The 25,379-nt window shown below is 53.7% G+C and overlaps 3 protein-coding genes across 3 annotated transcripts; all 3 read right to left on the reverse strand.

Moving 5' to 3' along the window:
• Positions 1–8,785: 8,785 nt before the first annotated feature.
• On the reverse strand, positions 8,786–9,724 carry LOC112670158 (olfactory receptor 6B2-like). The gene has a single exon (XM_025463825.1). The coding sequence runs from the start codon at positions 9,722–9,724 to the stop codon at positions 8,786–8,788; it is 939 nt and encodes a 312-aa protein (XP_025319610.1).
• A 5,828-nt stretch (positions 9,725–15,552) lies between these two features.
• LOC125753634 (olfactory receptor 6B2-like) lies at positions 15,553–16,491 on the reverse strand. The gene has a single exon (XM_049101287.1). The coding sequence runs from the start codon at positions 16,489–16,491 to the stop codon at positions 15,553–15,555; it is 939 nt and encodes a 312-aa protein (XP_048957244.1).
• A 5,954-nt stretch (positions 16,492–22,445) lies between these two features.
• On the reverse strand, positions 22,446–23,384 carry LOC112670071 (olfactory receptor 6B2-like). The gene has a single exon (XM_025463811.3). The coding sequence runs from the start codon at positions 23,382–23,384 to the stop codon at positions 22,446–22,448; it is 939 nt and encodes a 312-aa protein (XP_025319596.3).
• Between the last annotated feature and the right edge of the window lie 1,995 nt (positions 23,385–25,379).

Here is a 25,379-nt window from a genome sequence, read left to right on the forward strand (position 1 = left end):
CATGGTGGTTTTGATTTGTATTTCCCTGATGGCAAGTGATGCGGAGCATTTCCTCATGTGCGTATTGGCCATGTCAATGTCTTCCTCTGTGAGATTTCTCTTCATGTCTCCTGCACGTTTTATGATTGGATTGTTTGTTTCTTTTTTTTATTTTCTAATAAGAGCTTTATTAGTAATAAAGGAGACATTTAAATTTTGAAATGACTTTCGACTTACGGGCAGGTTGCCAAAATAGAGAGTTCCCATATACCCTTTGTCCAGCTTCCCCTGATGCTATTACTGGCCTGCTAACCACAGTACAAAGACAGAGAGCAGGAGATTCACAACACGATACAATACACCAATCCACAGATCTTATTTGAATTTCATCAGCTTTTCCACAGATCTTTCTGGTCCAGGATCTAATCCAGGATTTCCCTTTAAAGGTGATATTTTGGTCTTCTATTGTCTGGCTTCTGCATCTAGGTTTTTGTTTTTGTTTTTTTTTTAAAGATTTTATTTATTTATTCAAGAGAGACAGAGGGAGAGAGTCAGAGACACAGGTAGAGGGAGAAGCAGGCTCCCTGCAGGGACCCCGATGTGGGACTCGATCCCAGGACCCCGAAGGCAGATGCTCAACCGCTGAGCCCCCCAGGGACCCTGCATTTAGGTTTTTTTTTTTTTTACTGTTTTTTTTTAGGGTGATTATATTTTATTTTTTTTAATTTATTTTTTATTGGTGTTCAATTTACTAACATACAGAATAATCCCCAGTGCCCGTCACCCATTCACTCCCACCCCCCGCCCTCCTCCCCTTCTACCACCCCTAGTTCGTTTCCCAGAGTTAGCTTGTTTCTTTGCTGTTGAGGTTAATAGGTTCTTTATAGGTCTTGGAAACTAGCCCTTGATCTGATACGTCATTTGCAAATCTCTTCTCCCATTCTGTAGGTTGTCTTTTAGTTCTGTTGACTGTATCCTTTGCCGTGCAAAAGCTTCTTATCTTGATGAAGTCCCAAGAGTTCATTTTTGCTTTTGTTTCTTTTGCCTTCGTGGATGTATCTTGCAAGAAGTTACTGTGGCTGAGTTCAAAAAGGGTGTTGCCTGTGTTCTCCTCTAGGATTTTGATGGAATCTTGTCTCACATTTAGATCTTTCATCCATTTTGAGTTTATCTTTGTGTCTGGTGCAAGAGAGTGGTCTAGTTTCATTCTTCTGCATGTGGATGTCCAGTGTTCCCAGCACCATTTATTGAAGAGACTGTCTTTCTTCCAGTGGATAGTCTTTCCTCCTTTATCGAATATTAGTTGACCATAAACTTGAGGGCCCACCTCTGGATTCTCTGTTCTGTTCCATTGATCTATGTGTCTGTTTTTGTGCCAGTACCACACTGTCTTGATGACCACAGCTTTGTAGTACAACCTGAAATCTGGCATTGTGATGCCCCCAGATATGGTTTTCTTTTTTAAAATTCCCCTGGCTATTCGGGGTCTTTTCTGATTCCACACAAATCTTAAGATAATTTGTTCCAACTCTCTGAAGAAAGTCCATGGTATTTTGATAGGGATTGCATTAAACGTGTAAATTGCCCTGGGTAACATTGACATTTTCACAATATTAGTTCTGCCAATCCATGGGCATGGAATATTTTTCCATCTCTCTGTGTCTTCCTCAATTTCTTTCGGAAGTGTTCTATAGTTTTTAGGGTATAGATCCTTTACCTCTTTGGTTAGGTTTATTCCTAGGTATCTTATGCTTTTGGGTGCAATTGTAAATGGGATTGACTCCTTAATTTCTCTTTCTTCAGTCTCATTGTTAGTGTATAGAAATGCCACTGATTTCTGGGCATTGATTTTGTATCCTGCCACGCTACCAAATTGCTGTATGAGTTCTAGCAATCTTGGGGTGGAGGCTTTTGGGTTTTCTAGGTAGAGTATCATGTCATTGGCGAAGAGGGAGAGTTTGACTTCTTCTTTGCCAATTTGAATGCATTTATTTCTTTTTGTTGTCTGAGTGCTGAGGCTAGGACTTCCAGTACTATGTTGAATAGAAGTGGTGATAGTGGACATCCCTGTCTTGTTCCCGATCTTAGGGGAAATCAAATGGTATTTTAAATTTTGTTTCACTTGTGTTCATTGCTGGTACATAAGAACACAACTGGCTTTTGTATGCTTAGTGTGTATTCTGTGGCCTTGCTGAATACACTGTTAGTTCTAGAAGATGTTGTACAGAATCCTGGGGACTTCCTGTGCAGACAGTCATGTCATCTATAAGTAGGAACGGTTTTATTTCATTCTTTCCAGCCTGGATGCCCCTCACTTCTTCCCCTGTCTTTATTACACTGGACAGAACTTCTAGTTCTGTGTTGGACGGCAGTGGCAAGAGCCCCACCTCCTTGCATTCTTAGGGGAAAACACTCAGTTTTTGGCAAAGTGTAATGCTAACTCCGGGAGATTTATAAATGCTCTTTATGAAGTTGGAGCAGCTCCTCGGTTCTTTGTTTTCTGAGAATTGTTAGCGTGGATGATGTTAGATACTGTTAAACCGTTTTCCTGCATCTATGGATAGAGGCATGTAACTTCTGCTCCAGCCTATTAATACAGTGGATCTCACTGATTGGCTTTTGAATATTGAACCAGTCTTGAATCCTACTAAACACCACATGGTCAGATTGTCTCATGCTTTTGGTATATTGCCGGACCCTATTTGCAAATATTTTAAAAGAATTTTTCATGTATATTCATGAGAGAGATGGGCTGTAGTTTTCAATCTGGACTGTCTTTGTAAGATTATTCTATCAGGATAATACTGGATTCATGAAATTATGTGGGAAGTGTTCCTCTTTTACTTTCCCCAACCACTGGTTGGCAGACTCTTGCTGGGTTCAGCTGGTGACACTGGGGGGACTGTCCATCAACACAGAGGAAGAATGAGCCCCTGGACTGGGACTCCTGCATCCAGCATAGCTGTGCTTCAGGTGTAAAGGGGGGGAAACAAAGACATTCTGAGGTGAAGGAACACTGAGAGACTTTGCTTCCATCAGACCCCACCCTAAAGCGTGGCTACGGGAGCTTGCGAGTGCAAAGAAGATGGTGGCAAGAGGAGAATGGGAACTTTAGAATGAAGGGAAAACCATGGCATAGGGTTAAATGACCTTTCATCATGAGCTGCTCAGATCACATCAGATGGTTGAAGCATGTTTGCTGTGCATGGAGGAAACACTCAGAGCATTCACATTTAGAAAGTGGGGCAGGCACAAGGATGTCAACAGAAGTTGACTATTCACCCAAAGTGGTAAAGCAGTGATATGACAGGTTGTGATAGGTCACAGGTATGCACGGCCACATCCAGAGCAACCGGTAAGGAAACCATAGGATACAGAATGGCACTAACCAAAACACCACCTCATAAGGAAATTGAACTATTATTATGATGGAACTAATCTTGATGGGTCTCTAGAAAGTGAAAAGGTTTCCAACCATAAGGCAAGACAAAAGAAGCAGAGGGAAGAAACAAAACGGAAAAGAGACATAAGCCCTAACAATGATTTGATAACCTAAGTTATCCAAATTGAATTTGTAATTTTATAATTTCCCCCACCTCCCCTGCCCCAAAAGGGAAATTTCCAGGCCCAGATGATTTCAGTGGAGAATTTTGTCAAACACTTAAAGATTTAACTTTATAGAGTCTCCTCTGGAAAACAGAAGAAGAGCGAATGCTCCCAGCCCATTTTATGATACTCAGATGGGCAAGGATAGCACAAAAAAATGAAAATAACATTATAGACCAATATTTCTCTTGAACTTAGACCCCAAAATCCTCAGCAAAACCTTAGCAAATTGAATCCAGCAATGAATAAAATGAAGACTACACCACCACCAAATGGGATTTGTTTAAAGGATGCAAGGCCGACTTTCTATTCAAAAGTCAGTCACTACAATCCACCTTAACAGGTGAAGAAGAATCAGTGATCAGAACCCCTGCAGTAGAAGAAGCATTTGACAAGATAACAACGCTCATTCATTGATTTTTTTTTTAAACCAAACCTAGCAAGCAGGGAATAAAGGGAGAGCTGCTTCATTCAACTTGGTAAAGAATGTCTGCAAATCCCATGGCTGACATCACACTCGATGGTGATGGGCTGATGCCTTCCTTCTAATCCTTGTAAGAGAGGAAACAGCAAAGATACCCACCATCCCTGCTCTCATTCAACAGCCCTGGCATCCTAGACCGTACAATAAGGCAGGAGTAGAAAGGATAGGAAAGGAAGAAGAAAAGGGAAGAAATTAGACTGCCTTTATTCACAGATAACATGGTTGGCTATGTAGAAAATCCAAAGCAATGTACGCCCAAGTCCCCAAGAACTAATACATGAGGTCTGTGAGGCTGCAGGTTACAAGGTCAACACACAAAAATCTGCCTTTCTGTATACTAACAGCAAGTAATTGGAGGCTGAAATTTAAAAATGCAGTACTGTTTGTAATTGCTCCAGGAAAAAAAAAAAAGCGTACTACATGGGTATAATCTAACAAGGCATATATAGGATATGTGTTCTGGAAACCACAATCCACCAGAGTAAGAAGTCAGAGAAAACATCAATCATCGGAGAGATTTGCTATGTCCCTGGGTTGGAAGACTCAGCAGGCAACAACACCAATTCTCCCCAAAATGATCTGTAGGTTCAATGCAATTCTTACTAAAACTCCATCAAGATTCTTTGTACACATAAACAAGCTTATTATAAAATTTATAAGGAAACATATAGACCCTAGAATAGCCACATTCATTTTGAAAAAGAAGAAAGAATGAAGGGAAGCAATCATTCTTGCTATGTTAAGAATTTAGTAAATAGCAACATTTCTCAAGCCCATGCATGTTGGTGGAGGGACAGACGCACAGATCAACGGAACAGAATGCAGGACCAGAAATAAACCAACACAAATATTCTCAACTGATGTTTTACGAAGATTCAAATGCGATTCAGTAAAGGAAGGATCGCTTCTTGCACAGTGGTGTTGCAGAAACTGGACGAACATGGACACACACACACAAATGAACCTTGATATGATCTTCACACCACATGCAAAAATTAAAATAGATTACAGACCTAAATGTAAATGTAAAACTATACAGCTTTTAGAAAACAGTCATAGAACAAAACCTTCAGGACCAAGGGTCAGGGGAAGAAATCTTGGACTTGGCTTCAAGAGCATGATACACAAAAGGAAAATGTGGTACATTGGAACTAAGCAAAATTGAAATGCTTCCATCAGTGACCCTACACAAATGGAAAGGCAGGTGTCAGATGGAGAAAAGGTGTGCGATCTGACAAAGGACTTGGGTCCAGAATATGTAAACAGCTCTCAAAACTGAACATTCAGAAACAATCCACTTAGGAAACGGGAGGTGTGCCCAGGTGGCTCAGTCAGTTAAGCATCCAACTCTTGGCTTCAGCTCATGTCATGATTTCAGGATCCTGGGATCAAGCCCTATGTGGGGCTTCCCACTCAGCATGGAGTCTGCTTGAGATTCTCTCTCTCCTTGTGCCCCTCCCCCTGCTCTCCTCTCTCTCTCTCTCTCTCTCTCTCACTCTCAAATCTTGAAAAATAAGAGAGAGAAAGAGAGGTTAGGAAAGAGATTTGAACAGACTTCATTGAATAGGACACACAGATGGCCAATAAGCACAGGAAAGGATGCTCAACATCATTAGCAGTTAGAAAAATGTAAAATAAACCCGCAATGAGATGTCACTACGCACCTCCCAGAAACGCTAAGCAAGACATGGTGATGATCCCGATGCTGGGGAACTTGCAAAAACCGCTCACTTGCTTACTGCTGGTGGAAACAGCGGTATTTTGTTGAATAGAGAGAACCAACCTCAAATAGATTATGATTGCGTTCATGAAACATCCTTGAAATAACAACATAGAGACAGAGAGCAGATTAGCGGTAGCCAGAGGCTAGGACATCAAGGATGTGTCTTGTGGTGATGGAAACATTCCACATCCTGTGAAGGTGGTAGTCCACAAAGCCACACGGGTGATAAAACTATGGAGCTACATGCACACAGGCACCCACAGATGAGCACACGTATATGATCCAACTGCAGATGAGCAGAAGACATGAATGGACTTTGTCTCTGACAAGACATCCAGATGGCCACCAGACACACGGAAAGACACTCAGCGTCACCCATCACCAGGGAAATGGGTGAATTTCCCATTTCCCATAGTGGGATGTGAATATGTTCTGTGGGTTCCATCGAAGTAAATGTCCTGGTATTGATGCTGAACTGGTCATGCAGGATGGTGCCAGCAGTGAAGGCTAGGCAAAGGACACAGAGAACCTCCCTCTGTATTTGTCTGCAACTTCTTGAAAATCTATAACTGTTTCAAAAAGAAAGTTTAAAGATCATGTTATATGTACCAGGAATGAAGGAACAGAGATAATTTTTTAATTTAAAAAATTAAAAATAAAAGCTACCATTTGTGTTAGTTTAAAAAAAAACTCAAACTCAAATATATGCAGAAATATGCAGATGATAGATACGCTGAAAAATCACAAAATAGTACTGAGAAGTTGAGGAAGTCGTATGTGAATACAGGACTGTGCCTTGCTCTTAGATTAGGAGCCCCAAAATCGTAAAGGTGACCGTTCTCTCCAGGTTGATCTATAGATTCATTACAAGCCCAATAAGAATCCAACAAATTTCAGACCAATTCTCAGGTTTTTTTTTTTAAAGATTTTATTTATTTATTCACGAGACACACACACAGAGGCAGAGACACAGACAGAGGGAGAATCAGGCTCCATGCAGGGAGCCCGACGTGGGACTCAATCCCAGGACTCCAGGATCACACCCTGGGCCGAAGGCAGGTGCTAAACCACTGAGCCACCCAGGGATCCCCGATTTCAGGCCATTTCTCAGTTTTATATCCCCACCCACCCACCCATTTGGGAAGGGCTAAGAACAACCAAGGTGGTCTTGAAAAACAAGAACAAGGATGGAGCATTTAATACCAGATATCAGGATATAAAAAAAACTATAGTAACTACAACAGCCTGGCCTTGGTGCAGCAACAGACACATAGACAAATGGAATAGAACAAGGAGTCTGAAAAGAAGAGGATGGATGGACAGATGGGTGGGCAGACAGCTAGACCTTTGGTTTATGGAAAGGGTGACAGCGCAGAGGAGAAGGCAGGATCTTCTCAATACAGGGCGGGCGCTGGGTCAATCGATATCCTTATAGAAAACAATGAATTTTAACGTGTATCACATACCATCAATAAAAACCGATTTCAGATGGGTTGTAAATCTAGACATGAAAGGTAAAACAGCAAAGCTTCTAGAATTAAAGAGGATCTAGAATTAATAGGAATTAAATTATCTTTATGGCTTAGAATAGGCAAGCACTTCTTAAATGGAAAATAAGCCAAGTATAAAGGGAGAGAATGGACAAGCTAGATGTCATAATAGAGCAGTGTTCCTCATTAAAGAAACACCCTTATGGGGGACACCTGGGTGGCTCGGCGGTTGAGTGTCTGCCTTCGGCCCAGGACGTGATCCCTGAGTCCCGGGATCGAGTCCCACATCTGGCTCCCTGCAGGGAGCCTGCTCCTCCCTCTGCCTGTGTCTCTGCCTCTCTCTCTCTGCGTCCCTCTCATGAATAAATAAAATCTTTAAAAAATAAATAAATTAAAAATGCCCTTATGGGAATGAGAAGGCAAGCCCAGAAGCTTGGACATTTTCACAGTAAATGCGACAATTGAGGCATGTGTCCAGACTACGTAAGAATGTCCTTGCGTTAAACAGAAACGGCAACTAGATATAAGACTAGGTGACGCCATGGTGACGGGCACCCGAGAAGGACAGCAGACCGCGAGCATCACAGGGGCACTCCGCATTTGTCATCAGGGAACTAGAGTTTAAAGTGCGGCCAGATCCCACTATGACGCCAGCAGAACGGCTGCACTGAGAAATAGAGCACCAAGGGTCGGGGATGGGGAGGGTGTGCTCCAGGCTGCTCAGACCCTCCACACTGCTCATGGGAGCGAAAGTTGGTGTATCCGCCCCGGGAGAACAAGTTTGGCAGTTTCTACTAAAACCGCCCAAACGCATACTTTGTGTTGCAGCAGGTATTGTGTCACCTGTGCGTATCTCTATCTAGCCTAGGCAAACTGAATGCATGTCAGAAAAAAAAAAAAAAATTAGTTCAAATGCTTACAGCAGTACCGGCCATAGTAATAATGGGCTTTGTGTGTAACACTGTCCACACAACCAACGTGTAGGTGCATGTGATACGTTCACACAGTGCAATGCTCTACAGGATGTGCACGCATCATTGCTACATGCAGTTAACATCCAGGATTCACTCAAGCATCACGCTGAATGAAAGGAACATAAAAGCATCCGCACCACTGCATGCACAAGACCCTCAAAAACACCCAAACGGGGATCCCTGGGTGGCGCAGCAGTTTAGCGCCTGCCTTTGGCCCAGGGCACGATCCTGGAGACCCGGGATCGAATCCCATGTTGGGCTCCCGGTGCATGGAGCCTGCTTCTCCCTCTGCCTGTGTCTCTGCCTCTCTCTGTCTCTGTGACTATCATAAATAAATAAAAAACTTTAAAAAACCACCCAAACGGACTGCTACCCTTTATGGAAATGAAAGCTGTTGAGGGTTTCTTATCTGTGCGTGGTATTACAGCTTGCTAAATTTCATTGAAGACTTACGTTAAAAAGCATGAAATGCCACCTAAGATAGCGGTTCATCATCGCTACAAATTAGGTTTCAGGACGTTCGGTTGTCCTACCGTGAAGATGGACCAAAGCCCAGAGCCTTTTTCAAGGCAGCCTTAAATTCTTTGTTCCTCAGGCAGTAGATCAAGGGGTTGATTATCGGGGTGAGGACAGTGTACACCGCAGAGATGAGCTTGTTGGAGCTCCGGGAATCGATGGCCTGGGGCCGGACGTACATGAAGATCATGGCCGTGTAGAAGATGGTGACCACGGTGAGGTGGGAGGCGCAGGTGGAGAAGGCCCTCCAGCGGCCCGTGGCCGAGGGGATGCGCAGGACGGCCAGGGTGATGTGCCCGTAAGACAGCACGGTGGCCACCAGGGGCGACACCAGGATGATGAAGGCCAGGATGAAGTCCACCAGCTCCGCGGTCGAGAAATCGGTGCAGGCCAGCTTGAGGATGGGGGAAATGTCACAGAAGAAGTGGTTCAGGACGTTGGAGCCACAAAACGTGGCCCTGGAGATAAAGCACACCTTGATCACAGAGATGGAGAAGCCGCTGACGAAGGAGAAGGCCACCAGCCGGACGCAGAGCCCCGTGGTCATGATGACTTGGTAGCGCAAGGGGTGGCAGATGGCCACGTAGCGGTCGTAGGCCATGGAGGCCAGGAGCACGCATTCGGTGCACACCAGGGAGCTGAAGAAGTAGAGCTGGGTCATGCAGCCGGCAAAGGAGATGAGTTTCTGCTGCAGGAGGAGTCCCCCCAGCATCTTGGGGACGATGTCAGACACGTACCAGACCTCCAGGACAGACAGGGCGCCCAGGAAGTAGTACATGGGCCTGTGGAGGGGGGCGCTGCGGCGGACGGTGACGATGATGACCAGGTTCTCCACCAGGATGAAGAGGTAGGTGAGCAGGAAGACGAGGAAGAGCACGTACTGCAGCTGAGGGGCCGTGGGGAAGCCCAGCAGGACGAAGACGCTGACCTTGGTGGCGTTCCGTCCCCGCATCCTGTGAGCCGGGCGCCTGGGACTGCAAAACACCGTCGTCCGGGAGTGAGGGGCTGCGGGGGGTCGGGGGAGGGGGGAAACGGAGCTCACCCCAACTGGGTGTGGACCTAGTGGTGACACAATTGGGTCCACGTTCCTGAGCAGGAGGCCCTGGTGCTTGAGTTACGGGGCCGGAGCTGGGAGAGACGAGGGGCGGGGGAGGAGTGCGCGGGGCCTGAGGAACGGAGCCGTCTCCTGGACGGGTGGCGACGGCCGGGCCTGCTCCCTTGGTCCCGCTGGGCGTGGGGTCCTGTGGACAAGCACACACCCGCCTTGGGGCCCTGGCCATCGCTGACATCCACTGCTGCCACCACCTCAGTCAGGACGGTCATGACGAAGCCTTGTTTAATTTTCCCCCTAAATTTTAGAGATGGTCAAGGCTGGTGATCCAACCCTGCTATGTCGCACCAGGGCATGGAACGGTCGCCACGGGAAGACAACCTGGTACAGCAAAGTGGGGTCGTGCCCACCTCTCTCTGGAGAAGCGAGCTGCTGCCAGTGACGGAGGGGCCCCGATTCTCTGGCCGACGTGCCCTGACCTCAACCCGTGCTGCACACTCACACGCACACCCACACACCACACACAAAACTCCATGCATGGACCATACACACTTGCACACACATGCACACACTGTACACAGGCACACATGTACACGCTGTACGCACAGGCATGCACACACCACAATACACAACTATGCGCATGCATGCACTGTACACACATGAGCACGCACCACTCTACACACACCACTGCCCACATGTGTGCACACACACCTGTATGCAATGCACGCACCACTATATACACACACAGCATTGCACACATGCCACCATACACGTACATGCATGCACACAGCACAGCACACAACCGTGCACGTGCACATGCATGCCACCATACACTCACCACCGTACACATGCTGCGAGCATGTACACACCACTACATGCACAGGTGCACACACACACCCCTATACGTTTGTGGACATACACCCACCACTACATGCATACGCACATGCTCCTGGGGCGGCCGGCCCGTGGGAGGAACCACACCGGGAACACGAGGACGGGTGCCCAGGCAGCAGCCGTGCAGACAGAGGGGCAGGACGCCCGGGGAGGGGGAGGGCGCAGGACCAGGACTCAGAGCTCTGACCCTGGGTGATATTCACTTAGGGACCCTCCGGTGGGCACATGCAGAGCAGGGCCCCTGGGTGACCCCCAGAGGCCTCAGCATCTGCCACAGACCAGGAAGGTCCCTTCAAGTCCATGCAGTGGACACTGAGCAGGAGCAGACGGAATTCGGCAAGAAGTCGGGGCCACCAGACAACCAGAGCAAGTCCCAGCCAGCCTGGGTAGGGGACACGTGTCGGGAAAGCTCCCGGGAAGGGAGGGGCTGTGGTGCCCGGCCCCAGCGGGCCTGGGGTCATCGAGGCCACGTGGTGAGTGAAGGGCGCTATGTGCTCCGGCGGGGACGGGGTGCTCAGGTGGCTGGATGGGAGGAGGGCACCGGGCGGACCCCCCGCGAGGCCACGGGGGCTCCTCAAGGCAGCAGAGGAGGCTAGCCAGAGCTGTGGAGGAGCCAGCGGGAGCCGAGGCCGGGGGGGGGGGGGGGGGGGGGGGGGGGAGCGGAGCAGAACTCGGGGAGCCTGGGGGACGCTCCGACGTGCACAGCACAGCGACGTTGGCAGGAGCCTGTGTGTCCGGGCGCCGCAGCCGCCGTGAGCCCGCTGGGAAGCGCCAGGGAGCCGGCGCGTTTGTGCCAGACCCATCAGCTCCGTGGAAGCCCGAGTTTACTTACACATCCAGGCCCCTTGAAAGCGCGCTCCCCCTCCCCTGCTCTTGGACAACGGCTGTATTTTCTTTTTAAATAAACTTTCAGGGGATCCCTGGGTGGCGCAGCGGTTTGGCGCCTGCCTTTGGCCCAGGGCGCGATCCTGGAGACCCGGGATCAAATCCCACGTCGGGCTCCTGGTGCATGGAGCCTGCTTCTCCCTCTGCCTGTGTCTCTGCCTCTCTCTCTCTCTCTGTCTCTGTGACTATCATAAATAAATAAAAATTTAAAAATAAATAAATAAATAAATAAATAAATAAATAAACTCATTTCGGGGTAACTCGACATGAATAGACAACGGCGGAGACAGTTCCGCGGGTCCCCAGGCCTTCCCTCGGCTGCCGTGAGGCCACCTCCCCCAGGAGGCGTCGTGCAGAGGGGACCCGCTCTGAGCCCCTGCCCCAGGGCGGGTGTGGGCAGATCTGTGGTCGGGGAGGCACAGGCGCGTGCACACACGCGAGCACACACGCACACGCCGCCGCATCGCAGGGTAAGCGTCCTACTCTAACGTCACAGCGAAATGGGCCAGGCGTGGGCTTGGACACTGTTGCCTCCTACCTGCGGCCCCGGAAGCCTCACGGAGCAACGGAGGCGGCCGGCGGGGTAGGACCGGCTTCTCGCGTGCCCAGCGACGCCCAGGCTGCCCGCGGCACGACCCACACGCTCCGCAGAAGCAGGCTGCCGGGGGACTGCCTGTGGCCTTTTCTGCGGGAGCTCGGGGACTCCAGGGCCCAATTACCCCCGCCAAGCTGACGACGCGACTCACTGCCAATTAGCGGGTCCTTGTGCCTCTGGGGCCAGTCTGGTCCCCCACCCCGGCTGAGGGCCCCCGGGCAGGTCTGTGGAACCCAGGCCCCGTGGCCCCCGTTTGGCTGGATGGGCACACACGTTGGTGGCGGGGTCCCTGACCTTGGAGCCGCGCCCCCAGGCCAGCCCGGGTCCTGCACCCAGTGACGGGCAGGTCACGGCTGCGCTGAGCTTTGGCTCCCGGGAGGGCGGGTCGGTGCGGACAGCGCTGCCGGTCAGAGCCAGAGCCTACCCCGCCTGAGCTGTCCCCGTCCCCCAGGTGGCCGCCCACAGCCAGAGGGCCCAGGAGGACACGAGGCGGGTCCCGACGCCCCCGCTCAGGACCTCCGCGGGGCCTCCCCTGTGCCTCACCACTGCCCCTCCCGTCCCTTCCCCTGGAATCCCACCCTGCCCCGCTCCTCCCACAGGCCTGCCCAGCCCCAGGCCCTGCCCCAGCCTCTGCCCCTGCTCCCTGCATCTGCCCCCTGCCCCCTGCACCTGCCAACTGCCCCTGCCCCTGCTTGCCAGATTCCTCCTGATGTGAACATGAAATACGTGAACCCTTAAACCAAACACCCCAAACCCCAACTGCCCTACCGTCGTGAGCCTCAGGGAAGCCCCACCGCTCCCCTGGCCTGAGTGCAATTCCTCGGCCCTGGGCCCTAATCTTGCCCATCTCATGGCATTTCCCGGAACCTCGGGCTTCCAGATGGTCTCCAAATCCCAGGGCCCAGGAAACACCTGCTGCCCTTCAGACAAGCTCCCCGTCCTCCGTCTCCTTGAGAAGCTGTTTTCCATCCGGCCCCTCCCCTGGAGTCATCCTCTCCATCCTAACCCCCCATCTCCCATCTGCCGCCTGCCACAGCCTGGGCCACTCTCAGCGCTGCCCCCACCTGCCCCTCAGGTGTCCCTCTGTGAGCGCAGGGCGCCAGCACCGGCCTCTCTGAGCTCCCCACGCTCCGAGCTGCCCCTGCCTCTGGTCTTGGTGACACGGACGCTGCCCAGCACGCCTGGGCCCCTGACTACCCTTCACCTTGAACAGGCCCCGGGGGGGGCCTCTGCAGCCCCCCATGGGCTCGCCCTCTCCCCTCTGGCTGCCGAGCGGCCGTCGCCCCGGGTGGCCATGCCCTGCCTCGCTGGGCTCCGGGGGCGAGTGTCCATCCTCTGTCCCTCCAGCACGGGCCTCGGGCCTGACACAGGAGGCCGGCCAGCAAGGACACCAAACCGGGACAGACCAGCAAAGAAGTGAGCGCAGACGGGGGCAAGAGTCCCAGGCAGCGCGGCGGGGCTGCTCCGAGTGCAGAAGCCCGTCCCGCCGCCTGTGAGAGACGCTCCAGGACTCGGTCTCAGCCCCCGCTCCCTTGAACTCCAGATTTTTTTTTTATATAAATTTATTTTTTATTGGTGTTCAGTTTGCCAACCTATAGAATAACACCCAGTGCTCATCCCGTCCAGTAGCCCTCCGTCAGCGCCCATCACTCCGGGACTTTTTACAGGATTCCTGATAAGGACCAGTGAGGACAAAGGGCCTATGCGCATCTTTACACTCCAGGGCTCCAGGAGGACTGGTGGCTGCAGACCCTGGGGGCGGAGGGCAAGGAGGCCGCGGGGCTGTCCCGTCTGCGCCCTGGGGTTGTCTGCTGGTCTCCACGGACCCCTCCATCCTCCTCATGTCCCCAGTCCTGCCCTGATGGTGTGGGTGCCTGCCCACGTGTTCTCTTACTTGGTCCCAGTCGTCCAACAGACTGGGGCTTTGGAAGCCTGGATACGATCAGAGTCACCTGGAATGTCTGAAGGGTCTGGGCACACGCTGGGCACATCCTAAGGATCTGACCTGGGGCTCGGCGTGCCCGGCCCCACAGGACACTCACTCCGAGGGTGCCAGGTCCTGTTCGTGGCCCTGGGGCAGGGCTCCCTGGGGGATGAGGCTGGGGTCTCCAGAGGCTCCAGGTTGTTCCCTGACGACCACACTGAGAATGTCCTTTTTGTACCTCGGGGAACTAATTCAACAAAGGTTTGTCAACTGCCCACCAGGCACCATGTAGAACTGCGAGGGTCCCCAGACATGGTCCCCGCCTGCCTGTATTACAGCTCAACCAAGATCGCGTCTTATTCTTTCAGCAGCTGATGGGTGAGGGGCTGACGCCCAGAAAAAGGAGAGATTGGTGGCTAGCTCAGGACTTTGCAGAAGAAATATTGTGTGTTTAAACACAAGTCTATAGGTTCTTACGATCCTGGACGGAGTTTGCTGTGGGGACGCTTGAGGCTCATGTCACCACATAGTCCAAGAGTCAACTTTTTTTTTTTAAAGAATTTATTTATTCATGAGAGACACAGAGAGAGGGGCAGAGACACAGGCAGAGGGAGAAGCAGGCTCCCTGAGGAGAGCACGATGGGGGACTCGAACTCGACCCCAGGATCATGCTCTGAGCCGAAGGCAGATACATACTCAACCACTGAGCCACTCAGGTGACCCTGAAACTGTGACTTTTTTTTAAAGATTTTATTTATTTATTTGAGAGATAGCACAAGCAGGGGGAGCAGCAGAGGGAGAAGCAGGCTCCTCCCTGAGCAGGACTCGATCCCAGGACCCCGGGTTCATGACCTGAGCCCAAAGCAGATGCTGAACTGCAGAGCCACCCAGGCATCTCTAAGAGTTGACTCTTTACTTTTTTAAAAGATTTTATTTATTTATTCATAGAGACACACAGAGAGAGGCGCAGAGGCACAGGCAGAGGGAGAAGCAGGCATCATACAGAGAGCACGTCACGGGACCCGATCCAGGGTGTCTAGGATCATGCCATGGGCTGCAGGCGGTGCTACCCACTGAGCCACCCGGGCTGCCCAAGAGTTAACTCTATAAAACATTGCAATTATTAGGACTTTAACACCTCAGATGACCTGGTATGTTTGATTCTTTCCTGAAACGCGCAGGGCAATGGTAAGGATGAAAAAAATCACGAATTCCATTTTGCTCGGATAAAAATGAAGAAACTAGTTGTGTAAGTACACCAGCTCCTCTGGTACTGAGCTCCTTCCATGAGCTGAAGGAGACATAAGGAAGCGGGAGCAATCTTTGTCATGATGGAGGGAATTCCCATTATTCCAAACTAAATGGCCCCATCAGAGAAAATATATTTTTTCAGATTATGTTCCAGAAGAGTAGAATGCCAGGGCATGCCCTCTACGTGGGAACTTGACCAAAGCCCAGAGCCTTTTTCAAGGCAGCCTTAAATTCTTTGTTCCTCAGGCAGTAGATCAAGGGGTTGATTATCGGGGTGAGGACAGTGTACACCGCAGAGATGAGCTTGTTGGAGCTCCGGGAATCGATGGCCTGGGGCCGGACGTACATGAAGATCATGGCCGTGTAGAAGATGGTGACCACGGTGAGGTGGGAGGCGCAGGTGGAGAAGGCCCTCCAGCGGCCCGTGGCCGAGGGGATGCGCAGGACGGCCAGGGTGATGTGCCCGTAAGACAGCACGGTGGCCACCAGGGGCGACACCAGGATGATGAAGGCCAGGATGAAGTCCACCAGCTCCGCGGTCGAGAAGTCGGTGCAGGCCAGCTTGAGGATGGGGGAAATGTCACAGAAGAAGTGGTTCAGGACGTTGGAGCCACAGAACGTGGCCCTGGAGACAAAGAACACCTTGATCATAGAGATGGAGAAGCCGCTGACGAAGGAGAAGGCCACCAGCCGGACGCAGAGCCCCGTGGTCATGATGACTTGGTAGCGCAGGGGGTGGCAGATGGCCACGTAGCGGTCGTAGGCCATGGAGGCCAGGAGCACGCATTCGGTGCACACCAGGGAGCTGAAGAAGTAGAGCTGGGTCATGCAGCCGGCAAAGGAGATGAGTTTCTGCTGCAGGAGGAGCCCCCCCAGCATCTTGGGGATGATGACGGACACGTACCAGACCTCCAGGACAGACAGGGCGCCCAGGAAGTAGTACATGGGCCTGTGGAGGGGGGCGCTGCGGCGGACGGTGACGATGATGACGAGGTTCTCCACCAGGATGAAGAGGTAGGTGAGCAGGAAGACGAGGAAGAGCACGTACTGCAGCTGAGGGGCCGTGGGGAAGCCCAGCAGGACGAAGACGCTGACCTTGGTGGCGTTCCGTCCCCGCATCCTGTGAGCCGGGCGCCCGGGCCTGCAAAACACCGTCATCCTGGAGTGAGGGGCTGCGGGGGCTCGGGGGGGGGGAGCGGAGCTCACCCCAGCTGGGTGTGGACCTAGTGGTGACACACTTGGGTCCACGTTCCTGAGCAGGAGGCCCTGGTGCTTGAGTTATGGGGCCGGAGCCGGGAGAGACGAGGGGCGGGGGAGGAGTGCGCGGGGCCTGAGGAACGGAGCCGTCTGCCTGGACGGGTGGCGACGGCCGGGCCTGCTCCCTTGGTCCCGCAGGGCGTGGGGTCCTGTTGACAAGCACACACCCGCCTTGGGGCCCTGGCCATCGCTGACATCCACTGCTGCCACCACCTCAGTCAGGACGGTCATGACGAAGCCTTGTTTAATTTTCCCCCTAAATTTTAGAGATGGTCAAGGCTGGTGATCCAACCCTGCTATGTCGCACCAGGGCATGGAACGGTCGCCACGGGAGGACAACCTGGTACAGCAAAGTGGGGTCGTGCCCACCTCTCTCTGGAGAAGCGAGCTGCTGCCAGTGAGGGAGGGGCCCCGATTCTCTGGCCGACGTGCCCTGACCTCAACCCGTGCTGCACACTCACACGCACACCCACACACCACACACAAAACTCCATGCACGGACCATACACACTTGCACACACATGCACACACTGTACACAGGCACACGTGTACACGCTGTACGCACAGGCATGCACACACCACAATACACAACTATGCGCATGCATGCACTGTACACACATGAGCACGCACCACTCTACACACACCACTGCCCACATGTGTGCACACACACCTGTATGCAATGCACGCACCACTATATACACACACAGCATTGCACACATGCCACCATACACGTACATGCATGCACACAGCACAGCACACAACCGTGCACATGCACATGCATGCCACCATACACTCACCACCGTACACATGCTGCGAGCATGTACACACCACTACATGCACAGGTGCACACACACACCCCTATACGTTTGTGGACATACACCCACCACTACATGCATACGCACATGCTCCTGGGGCGGCCGGCCCGTGGGAGGAACCACACCGGGAACACGAGGACGGGTGCCCAGGCAGCAGCCGTGCAGACAGAGGGGCAGGACGCCCGGGGAGGGGGTGGGGGCAGGACCAGGACTCAGAGCTCTGACCCTGGGTGATATTCACTTAGGGACCCTCCGGTGGGCACATGCAGAGCAGGGCCCCTGGGTGACCCCCAGAGGCCTCAGCATCTGCCACAGACCAGGAAGGTCCCTTCAAGTCCATGCAGAGGACACTGAGCAGGAGCAGACGGAATTCAGCAAGAAGTCGGGGCCACCAGACAACCAGAGCAAGTCCCAGCCAGCCTGGGTAGGGGACACGTGTCGGGAAAGCTCCCGGGAAGGGAGGGGCTGTGGTGCCCGGCCCCAGCGGGCCTGGGGTCATCGAGGCCACCTGGTGAGTGAAGGGCGCTATGTGCTCCGGCGGGGATGGGGTGCTCAGGTGGCTGGATGGGAGGAGGGCACCGGGCGGACCCCCCGGGAGGCCACGGGGGCTCCTCAAGGCAGCAGAGGAGGCTAGCCAGAGCTGTGGAGGAGCCAGCGGGAGCCGAGGCGGGGGGGGGGGGGGGGGGGGAGCGGAGCAGAACTCGGGGAGCCTGGGGGACGCTCCGACGTGCACAGGACAGCGACGTTGGCAGGAGCCTGTGTGTCCGGGCGCCGCAGCCGCCGTGAGCCCGCTGGGAAGCACCAGGGAGCCGGCGCGTTTGTGCCAGACCCATCAGCTCCGTGGAAGCCCGAGTTTACTTACACATCCAGGCCCCTTGAAAGCGCGCTCCCCCTCCCCTGCTCTTGGACAACGGATGTATTTTCTTTTTAAATAAACTTTCAGGGGATCCCTGGGTGGCGCAGCGGTTTGGCTCCTGCCTTTGGCCCAGGGCGTGATCCTGGAAACCCGGGATCAAATCCCACATCGGGCTCCCGGTGCATGGAGCCTGCTTCTCCCTCTGCCTGTGTCTCTGCCTCTCTCTCTCTCTCTGTCTCTGTGACTATCATAAATAAATAATATTTAAATATAAATAAATAAATAAATAAATAAATAAACTCATTTCGGGGTAACTCGACATGAATAGACAACGGCGGAGACAGTTCCGCGGGTCCCCAGGCCTTCCCTCGGCTGCCGTGAGGCCACCTCCCCCACGAGGTGTCCTGCAGAGGGGACCCGCTCCGAGCCCCTGCCCCAGGGCGGGTGTGGGCAGATCTGTGGTCGGGGAGGCACAGCGCGTGCACACACGCGAGCACACACGCACACGCCGCCGCATCGCAGGGTAAGCGTCCTACTCTAACGTCACAGCGAAATGGGCCAGGCGTGGGCTTGGACACTGTTGCCTCCTACCTGCGGCCCCGGAAGCCTCACGGAGCGACGGAGGCGGCCCGCGGGGTAGGACCGGCTTCTCCGCGTGCCCAGCGACGCCCAGGCTGCCCGCGGCGCGACCCACACGCTCCGCAGAAGCAGGCTGCCGGGGGACCGCCTGTGGCCTTTTCTGCGGGAGCTCGGGGACTCCAGGGCCCAATTACCCCCGCCAAGCTGACGACGCGACTCAATGCCAATTAGCGGGTCCTTGTGCCTCTGGGGCCAGTCTGGTCCCCCACCCCGGCTGAGGGCCCCTGGGCAGGTCTGTGGAGCCCAGGCCCCGTGGCCCCCGTTTGGCTGGATGGGCACACACGTTGGTGGCGGGGTCCCTGACCTTGGAGCCGCGCCCCCAGGCCAGCCCGGGTCCTGCACCCAGCGACGGGCAGGTCACAGCTGCGCTGAGCTTTGGCTCGCGGGAGGGCGGGTCGGTGCGGACAGCGGCTGCCGGTCAGAGCCAGAGCCAACCCCGCCCAAGCTGTCCCCGTCCCCCAGGTGGCCGCCCGCAGCCAGAGGGCCCAGGAGGACACGAGGCGGGTCCCGACGCCCCTGCTCAGGACCTCCGCGGGGCCTCCCCTGTGCCTCACCACTGCCCCTCCCGTCCCTTCCCCTGGAATCCCACCCTGCCCCGCTCCTCCCACAGGCCTGCCCAGCCCCAGGCCCTGCCCCAGCCCCTGCCCCTGCTCCCTGCATCTGCCCCCTGCCCCCTGCACCTGCCACCTGCCCCTGCCCCTGCTTGCCAGATTCCTCCTGATGTGAACATGAAATACGTGAACCCTTAAACCAAACACCCCAAACCCCAACTGCCACTACCGTCCTGAGCCTCAGGGAAGCCCCACCGCTCCCCTGGCCTGAGTGCAATTCCTCGGCCCTGGGCCCTAATCTTGCCCATCTCATGGCATTTCCCGGAACCTCGGGCTTCCAGATGGTCTCCAAATCCCAGGGCCCAGGAAACACCTGCTGCCCTTCAGACGAGCTCCCCGTCCTCCGTCTCCTTGAGAAGCTGTTTTCCATCCGGCCCCTCCCCTGGAATCTGGAAGTGCCCTGGAGCCCCCTCAGCCCCGGGCCGATTGCTACCCACAGAAGGTTCTGCGAGGAGCTTCCCAGCGGGGCAGGCGGTGCTCCCCCCTCCCAGAGCTGCAGCCTCCGCCACGGCCTCCCCTCGCTGGCCTGGTCATCCTCTCCATCCTAACCCCCCATCCCCCATCTGCCGCCTGCCACAGCCTGGGCCACTCTCAGCGCTGCCCCCACCTGCCCCTCAGGTGTCCCTCTGTGAGCGCAGGGCGCCAGCACCGGCCTCTCTGAGCTCCCCACGCTCGAGCTGCCCCTGCCTCTGGCCTTGGTGACACGGACGCTGCCCAGCACGCCTGGGCCCCTGACCACCCTTCACCTTGAACAGGCCCCGGGGGGGCCTCTGCAGCCCCCCATGGGCTCGCCCTCTCCCCTCTGGCTGCCGAGCGGCCGTCGCCCCGGGTGGCCATGCCCGCCTCGCTGGGCTCCGGGGGCGAGTGTCCATCCTCTGTCCCTCCAGCACGGACCTCGGGCCTGACGCAGGAGGCCGGCCAGCAAGGACACCAAACCGGGACAGACCAGCAAAGAAGTGAGCGAAGACGGGGGCAAGAGTCCCAGGCAGCGCGGCGGGGCTGCTCCGAGTGCAGAAGCCCGTCCCGCCGCCTGTGAGAGACGCTCCAGGACTCGGTCTCAGTCCCCGCTCCCCTGAACTCCAGATTTTTTTTTATATAAATTTATTTTTTATTGGTGTTCAGTTTGCCAACCAATAGAATAACACCCAGTGCTCATCCCGTCCAGTGCCCTCCTCAGCGCCCATCACTCTGGGACTTTTTACAGGATTCCTGATAAGGACCAGTGAGGACAAAGGGCCTATGCGCATCTTTACACTCCAGGGCTCCAGGAGGGCTGGTGGCTGCAGACCCTGGGGGCGGAGGGCAAGGAGGCCGCGGGGCTGTCCCGTCTGCGCCCTGGGGTTGTCTGCTGGTCTCCACGGACCCCTCCATCCTCCTCATGTCCCCAGTCCTGCCCTGATGGTGTGGGTGCCTGCCCACGTGTTCTCTTACTTGGTCCCAGTCGTCCAACAGACTGGGGCTTTGGAAGCCTGGAGACGATCAGAGTCACCTGGAATGTCTGAAGGGTCTGGGCACACGCTGGGCACATCCTGAGGATCTGACCTGGGGCTCGGCGTGCCCGGCCCCACAGGACACTCACTCCGAGGGTGCCAGGTCCTGTTCGTGGCCCTGGGGCAGGGCTCCCTGGGGGATGAGGCTGGGGTCTCCAGAGGCTCCAGGTTGTTCCCTGACGACCACACTGAGAATGTCCTTTTTGTACCTCGGGGAACTAATTCAACAAATGTTTGTCAACTGCCCACCAGGCACCATGTAGAACTGCGAGGGTCCCCAGACATGGTCCCCGCCTGCCTGTATTACAGCTCAACCAAGATCGCGTCTTATTCTTTCAGCAGCTGATGGGTGAGGGGCTGACGCCCAGAAAAAGGAGAGATTGGTGGCTAGCTCAGGACTTTGCAGAAGAAATATTGTGTGTTTAAACACAAGTCTATAGGTTCTTACGATCCTGGACGGAGTTTGCTGTGGGGACGCTTGAGGCTCATCTCACCACATAGTCCAAGGGTCAACTTTTTTTTTTTAAAGAATTTATTTATTCATGAGAGACACAGAGAGAGGGGCAGAGACACAGGCAGAGGGAGAAGCAGGCTCCCTGAGGAGAGCACGATGGGGGACTCGATCTCTACCCCAGGATCATGCTCTGAGCCGAAGGCAGATACATACTCAACCACTGAGCCACTCAGGTGCCCCTGAAACTGTGACTTTTTTTTTTTTAAGATTTTATTTATTTATTTGAGAGATAGCACAAGCAGGGGGAGCAGCAGAGGGAGAAGCAGGCTCCTCCCTGAGCAGGACTCGATCCCAGGAACCCGGGTTCATGACCTGAGCCCAAAGCAGATGCTGAACTGCAGAGCCACCGAGGCATCTCTAAGAGTTAACTCTTTACTTTTTAAAAAGATTTTATTTATTTATTCATAGAGACACACAGAGAGAGGCGCAGAGGCACAGGCAGAGGGAGAAGCAGGCATCATACAGAGAGCACGACACGGGACCCGATCCAGGGTGTCTAGGATCATGCCATGGGCTGCAGGCGGTGCTACCCGCTGAGCCACCCGGGCTGCCCAAGAGTTAACTCTATAAAACATTGCAATTATTAGGACTTTAACACCTCAGATGACCTGGTATGTTTGATTCTTTCCTGAAACGCGCAGGGCAATGGTAAGGATGAAAAAAAACACGAATTCCACTTTGCTCGGATATAAAATGAAGAAACTAGTCGTGTAAGTACACCAGCTCCTCTGGTACTGAGCTCCTTCCATGAGCTGAAGGAGACATAGGAAGCGGGAGCAATCTTTGTCATGATGGAGGGAATTCCCATTATTCCAAACTAAATTGCCCCATCAGAGAAAATATATTTTTTCAGATTATGTTCCAGAATAGTAGAATGCCAGGGCATGCCCTCTACGTGGGAACTTGACCAAAGCCCAGAGCCTTTTTCAAGGCAGCCTTAAATTCTTTGTTCCTCAGGCAGTAGATCAAGGGGTTGATTATCGGGGTGAGGACAGTGTAGAGAACAGAGATGAGCTTGTTGGAGCTCCGGGAATCGATGGCCTGGGGCCGGACATACATGAAAAGTAAGGCCGTGTAGAAGATGGTGACCACGGTGAGGTGGGAGGCGCAGGTGGAGAAGGCCCTCCAGCGGCCCGTGGCCGAGGGGATGCGCAGGACGGCCAGGGTGATGTGCCCGTAAGACAGCACGGTGGCCACCAGGGGCGACACCAGGATGATGAAGGCCAGGATGAAGTCCACCAGCTCCGCGGTCGAGAAGTCGGTGCAGGCCAGCTTGAGGATGGGGGAAATGTCACAGAAGAAGTGGTTCAGGACGTTGGAGCCACAGAACGTGGCCCTGGAGATAAAGTACACCTTGATCACAGAGATGGAGAAGCCGCTGACGAAGGAGAAGGCCACCAGCCGGACGCAGAGCCCCGTGGTCATGATGACTTGGTAGCGCAGGGGGTGGCAGATGGCCACGTAGCGGTCGTAGGCCATGGAGGCCAGGAGCACGCATTCGGTGCACACCAGGGAGCTGAAGAAGTAGAGCTGGGTCATGCAGCCAGCAAAGGAGATGAGTTTCTGCTGCAGGAGGAACCCCCCCAGCATCTTGGGGATGATGTCAGACACGTACCAGACCTCCAGGACAGACAGGGTGCTCAGGAAGTAGTACATGGGCCTGTGGAGGGGGGCGCTGCGGTGGACGGTGACAATGATGACGAGGTTCTCCACCAGGACGAAGAGGTAGGTGAGCAGGAAGACGAGGAAGAGCACGTACTGCAGCTGAGGGGCCGTGGGGAAGCCCAGCAGGACAAAGACGCTGAGCTTGGTGGCGTTCCGTCCCCGCATCCTGTGAGCCGGACGCCCAGGCCTGCAAAACACCGTCGTCCCGGAGTGAGGGGCTGCGGGGGCTCGGGGCGGGGGGGAAATGGAGCTCACCCCCAGCTGGGTGTGGGCCCAACGATCAGATGTCTGGCTCTATCAGCAGCAAGGGGAGGAGGAACCATCTCCAGCTGAAGCCTCTCCCATCAGGAGCTTCCTGGTGTCCCTGAGGCTGGTCATGCTGAGGAGGACAGGGCTCTGGAATACCCACCCACATCCTCCCCCAAGTCTTGTTGGTGGTCTTGTTTCCCCACAGCCCCGAGTTCTCCAAAGATTCTAAAGACAATAGGAAATCCAAGTTGTCTGCACCCTGGGTTGCCTGGGCCTGTTGTTGGTCATCTGGCACATTCTTTCTAAATCAATAGATACTAAACCTTCCACCTGGTTTCAGAGTCAATTTTATAAGAGGAAGGGACAGCAGCAGGCTTATAGGATGCTGGGGTATAGTGTCCCAGGGCAGCCAGACCCCAGACCCTGGCACACCCACAGGGCTGGGAGCCTTGAGGAGTGGCAGGAGTCTCCCAGGTCAAGAGAGGAGAGCGCTCACATGTCAATCTTTGTGTCATCTCAGTACCGCTGAAAATACGACAAAAGAGGAAAAAGATAAAAACCCAGGGGCACCTGGGTGTCTTAGTTGGTGAAGCACCGGCCTTTGGCTCAGGTCATGATCCTGAGGTCCTCTTGGGATGAAGCCTGGTGTGGGGGGGAGGCTGCTTCTCCCTCTGCCTCTCCTCCTGCTCATGTTCTCTCTCTCTCTCTCTCTCATAAATAAAATCTTAAAAAGAAAAATATAAAGACCCATAACATCAAAAAGAGACCAGGAGGGCATATCAGCAAGGGAAGGATTCTGATCCAATTCAGGAGGAAAGAAAAGATATGACAGAAAGGTGGCTAGGGCAGCAAGAGTAGAAAAGTCTAGAATGTTCTCCAGGGCCTCTATCTTCCCAGCACCTGACTGGTGTGATGGGGGGAAGGTGGGTGAACACAGGGCTCCTACATGCATTCTGTTTCCAGAACAGTCCAGTGGCTGCCCCCATGTGGCTCTCCCCATCCTACGTGTGGGTCCCCGGATCTGGCCTCAATGGGACAAAGGACCATGTCACCCTCATCACCATCACCAACCAAGTATTTTAACATGAAACACATCCTGCCATCATCACCAGGGCCCCGGGAAAGCAAAGCTGACATCTTCATGCTCAGACAAGTGAGACTCAAATCAAAATGTTCATGGGTTTATCCAAGACCATGACACAAACCCAGGCCCTCTGACCCCACGGCTGCAACTCCCCCCACCAGAGGTATCCACAAGACAGAAAACAAACCCATCTGGTTCCAGCCAGAAATCTAGAATTGTTGAGATGGATACGTGGAGCTGCGGGCTGCCTTCTGACCCGACTCTAATAGGCTCTATGAACGAAAGGTCACAAAATAAAAAGTGTTTGAGCAGGAAAGGCAGACAGTACCCTCTAAGGACAAAGTGCTGCCTAAGTAAATTTGTCACGTCTGTACTTGGACGACCGAGCAGTCACTGAGAAGCAACATGGCTCTCTGCAGGTATGGAGTGATTTCGGAGACATAGAGTTGAATCTTCTAGATATTCTTAGCATGTAAGTAAGGGCACATAGGTGAGCAGACCACGTGGGACCCTCACGCAGGGACCCGGCAATGCCCGTTGTCCGGGTGGGAAGCAGGTGCCTAGAACACAGTGGTGGACAGAGAGGGCTCCACGAGATAGTTTGCTACTTTCTCCATTTTGTTTCGTGTTAGTTATTCAAAATGGTGATCCATTACTTATTTTTAAATTCTCAAATGCTCCTTTTAAAAAAATAATGTTATGTGCTGGATTAAACAGTCAGTAGGTAAACATTTCCCCACAGTTCACATCCCAATGGAAAACCTACAGACAGACTGGGTCACTGGGAGTGAAGCTATCCTGTGGCCTCGAATGAGGTATCGCATAGA

Source organism: Canis lupus, chromosome 25 (genome assembly GCF_003254725.2).
Source record: "Canis lupus dingo isolate Sandy chromosome 25, ASM325472v2, whole genome shotgun sequence".
Classification (NCBI taxonomy): domain Eukaryota; kingdom Metazoa; phylum Chordata; class Mammalia; order Carnivora; family Canidae; genus Canis; species Canis lupus.